The following is a 3,172-nucleotide window of genomic DNA, read 5'->3' on the forward strand; positions in this document are numbered from 1 at the left end:
TTGAAATTTTGTCTACATCTGTTTCCGACAAGCTGTGAGACTTATTTAGTTTACTTGTGGTTGGTGAGCGCATAATATTTGGCATTGTTGTAGATAATAAATCTCAGCGGTGATACAAAATAAAAATTATCTCTTGGACCAAGCGTTAAAAAATTAATCGCTACCGCTCTCGCCTCTAAATTGTGGCAGCCGCTAGTGTTATGACGCTACGTACGTTCGTTCCGCGATGATTCACAGGCGGGGACGATGCGTATGATGCGTAGCTCGCAAGTTTTGGTTGTCTCAGTAGTGCCGTCCTTGTCCGTCAGCGTGTCTTCACTCACTGTTAGCGCGTTATGCGCGCCTGGTACTTCGAGGAATAATATTATGGATTTTTATTTGGTTTTTGTCGAAATTAAATAAAAACTAACACGGGGACACGTCTATACGCTTTGGCGGTCCGAGGGGGAGATTGTTTGTTACCTGATTAAATAACGATTAACTACCAATTGTCCAAGACTGATTTAAGCTGAGATTTTGTAATAATAAATGCAAATATCTATTGAAATTTCTTTTAATTTATCGAGTTTTAAACAACTGAATTTCGTGACGAAGGATACATTTTTTTCCATCTTAGTCGAGTAAAACGCAAAAAAATATAAGTTTTGATAAAAAACTGAGCTGCTGGTCTACAGATACCGAATCTATGGTAATTTTCCTACATTTCAGTCGTATGAAATGTAATAAATAGCTTTCTCTATTTTTTTTCATGGTTAAGACCTTAAAAGTAGAACGACCCAAATACTTAACTATTTCAAACAAATATCCGTTAAGTGGTCTGGAAGAGGTCGCTGTATAGCGTTAAAACCGCCTAAACTATGCCGTCTTTTTGCGTGTATTTCTTACCTTGCGTATGCAATAAACTTTTAATCTATCTAGAATTCTAGATACATAGACACCTCGGTATCAATTAATCAGCTTTTTATGTTACAAAAATTGCCAGATTCTATTGGCATTGATTATTCCACGCACTGACTAGAATCCTTTATATTTCTTGCAGACACGGCCGCGCCACCAGAACCGGACAAGAATTCCAACTGCACAACCTCCCAGACGTGTGACGTCACCACCCCTCTCCTCTACCCCCCTCCCCACGTAGGAAGAAACGCGTGTCTCGCGCGCAACACGCACACTAACACCAACTCACTCACACTCATACACAAGAGCCTTAAAGACATACCCAACACAGAACCCAAACCGCCACCGCAAGAAGAACAAGTGCTATCTGTGGCTAGACCCACTCAAAATTCCACTAGAATGCTTCTAGAAAACTCTGACAGACTCAACGAAATCCGATCCTACCAAAGACCGCTGGAATACGTCCCCAATGACGTCAGTTCTCATGAAGAAAAGGCGCCCAAACAAACAAACTTACTCCAAGAAGTGAAGGTGGAAAAGCCAAAATGGGGCATCAGAAGATTCTTCGATCGACTCAACAAAAAAATGGATACAGAAGTCAAATTGGTCCCCGAAAGTTCCAATACGAAAACTACCATAATTGAAAAGCAAAACAACTATGATCGACCTACAAACCTCGTTCTTAATCAAGACAGAATATACAGCTTAGAAGGACCCTGTACGCTATCGCCTCCTAACAGAACATTATCTCCCAATATGATGATAGAATCGGATCTGAATCGAGAAAACAACGTATTCGGATTCAAAGAGTTACCAAGCGAAAACGACCCCAAAAACCAGAATCAGATATTCGCGGTTATAGTCCCTAAAGCGAAACCATTAGATGTCGAAATGCGAAAGAGAGGCAGCACGGAAAGTATTAATAAGTTTAGGACTTCAATGTCTTCTCAGAGCATTTTCAAGTCCGGTCATTCTGAATCCGAAGATTCCACCGTCAAAAAAAGGTTGAGCTGCGATAATAGGATCATTACTTCCAGCGGCAGGTCATCCAGGGCCAGTATAAACTTGGAACTCCAATACATAAACGCCCAGACCGAAAACTACAGCAACGACAGTCCATTCGATTTAAATTCGGACTGCTCAAGCAGCGAGGACGAACACCTAATGCTGCTCTCAGAGAACGGTGTCTCAAAAATAACTATGCAAGCGGTACCGAAAAGCGACATCGAAAAGAAAAAGTTCCAAAACGATGTACTAAAAGAAGCGAGTCAAGTCACGGACTTTGGTTTCAATAAATTCCATAATAAGTACACTAATTTCGACAACGAATTCAGCGATCCGAATGACAAAGAGAACAGTGTTAATGGCTATAGTGGCGACAATCCCGTATACTTAGCTGCTTTGAATGGGGAAATAGATACTTCTGAATTGAAGTTCATTGAGGGGGAAAGGGAGCCTAAATCGCCGAAGCCATCTTTGAAAAACTTGACCATTAAGAGGCAGCATTCTTTGGAGCAGGTTTCGGAGATATTTTCGTCGTCTGGGGATTTGAATCTGCAGAATCCCGCGGGTAGGGTAAAAACTCCGGGAGATTTACCAGTGGCGGTGAGGCGTGCAAGGAGAGATAGGGCATTACAGAAAGGTAGGGCTAGCGAGTGTAATAGATTGAGCTTGTATGACGATAGAATGATGTTTGGCAATAGTCTTTAAAGTGACGTGTGTTGGTTGCTTAGTCAGTGACTGATGTATGTGAGGGAAGGTAGACATTTACATAATAATATGAAGTGACAGCATACAAAAGACAATGCCGGAAATTGTCGTCTTTTTTTTTTCGCGCGGCCATCGACCAAACCATGTGTTTTGGTTACAAAATAGTGTAATAAACCAAACTTACTATGACATGTATACCTCTAAACTCAGTCTGAACTGAATTACGAGCATTAGAAGTTTGATGTTTTACATACTAAGAATTGCTTTTTGCGCGCAAGTTTTATAAGAAATTTCAACAAAATAGTGAAGTCTTTTTTATTGCGCTGATTCTGCTCCATACTGATGACTGGAGCCTATAATTGATGTTATTGTTTGTTTACACATACAATGTCACCAGTGCCGGATTAAGCCAGCGCGGGGCCTGTAGCAAATTTCTATCAAGGGGCCCTTGGTTTGCTTTAGGTTCTCAAGTTTAGGGTATTAATAGTAATGGGTATTAATGTGGGAAAATTTAGAGATAACACTTTCAATATCAACTTTAAGCAAATCATGCTCTATATTCAAC

The 3,172-nt window shown here is 40.6% G+C and overlaps 1 protein-coding gene across 1 annotated transcript; it reads left to right on the forward strand.

Moving 5' to 3' along the window:
• Positions 1 to 246: 246 nt before the first annotated feature.
• LOC114365362 (uncharacterized) lies at positions 247 to 2,730 on the forward strand. Its single transcript, XM_028321912.1, has 2 exons — positions 247 to 346; positions 1,040 to 2,730. The coding sequence occupies exons 1-2, from the start codon at positions 247 to 249 to the stop codon at positions 2,605 to 2,607; spliced, it is 1,668 nt and encodes a 555-aa protein (XP_028177713.1). The 3' UTR covers positions 2,608 to 2,730.
• The last annotated feature ends 442 nt before the right edge of the window (positions 2,731 to 3,172 follow it).

The sequence above is a fragment of the Ostrinia furnacalis genome, unplaced genomic scaffold, assembly GCF_004193835.3.
Source record: "Ostrinia furnacalis isolate ACB-3 unplaced genomic scaffold, ASM419383v2 OfSCF7585, whole genome shotgun sequence".
NCBI lineage: Eukaryota > Metazoa > Arthropoda > Insecta > Lepidoptera > Crambidae > Ostrinia > Ostrinia furnacalis.

What these genes read in the sequence shown, in the direction of transcription:
- LOC114365362 (XM_028321912.1), top strand. Translation starts at nt 247, where the DNA reads ATGCGTATGATGCGTAGCTCGCAAGTTTTGGTTGTCTCAGTAGTGCCG. An exon ending in TAGCGCGTTATGCGCGCCTG is followed by an intron (nt 347 to 1,039) that starts GTACTTCGAGGA and finishes TATTTCTTGCAG; the next exon opens with ACACGGCCGCGCCACCAGAA.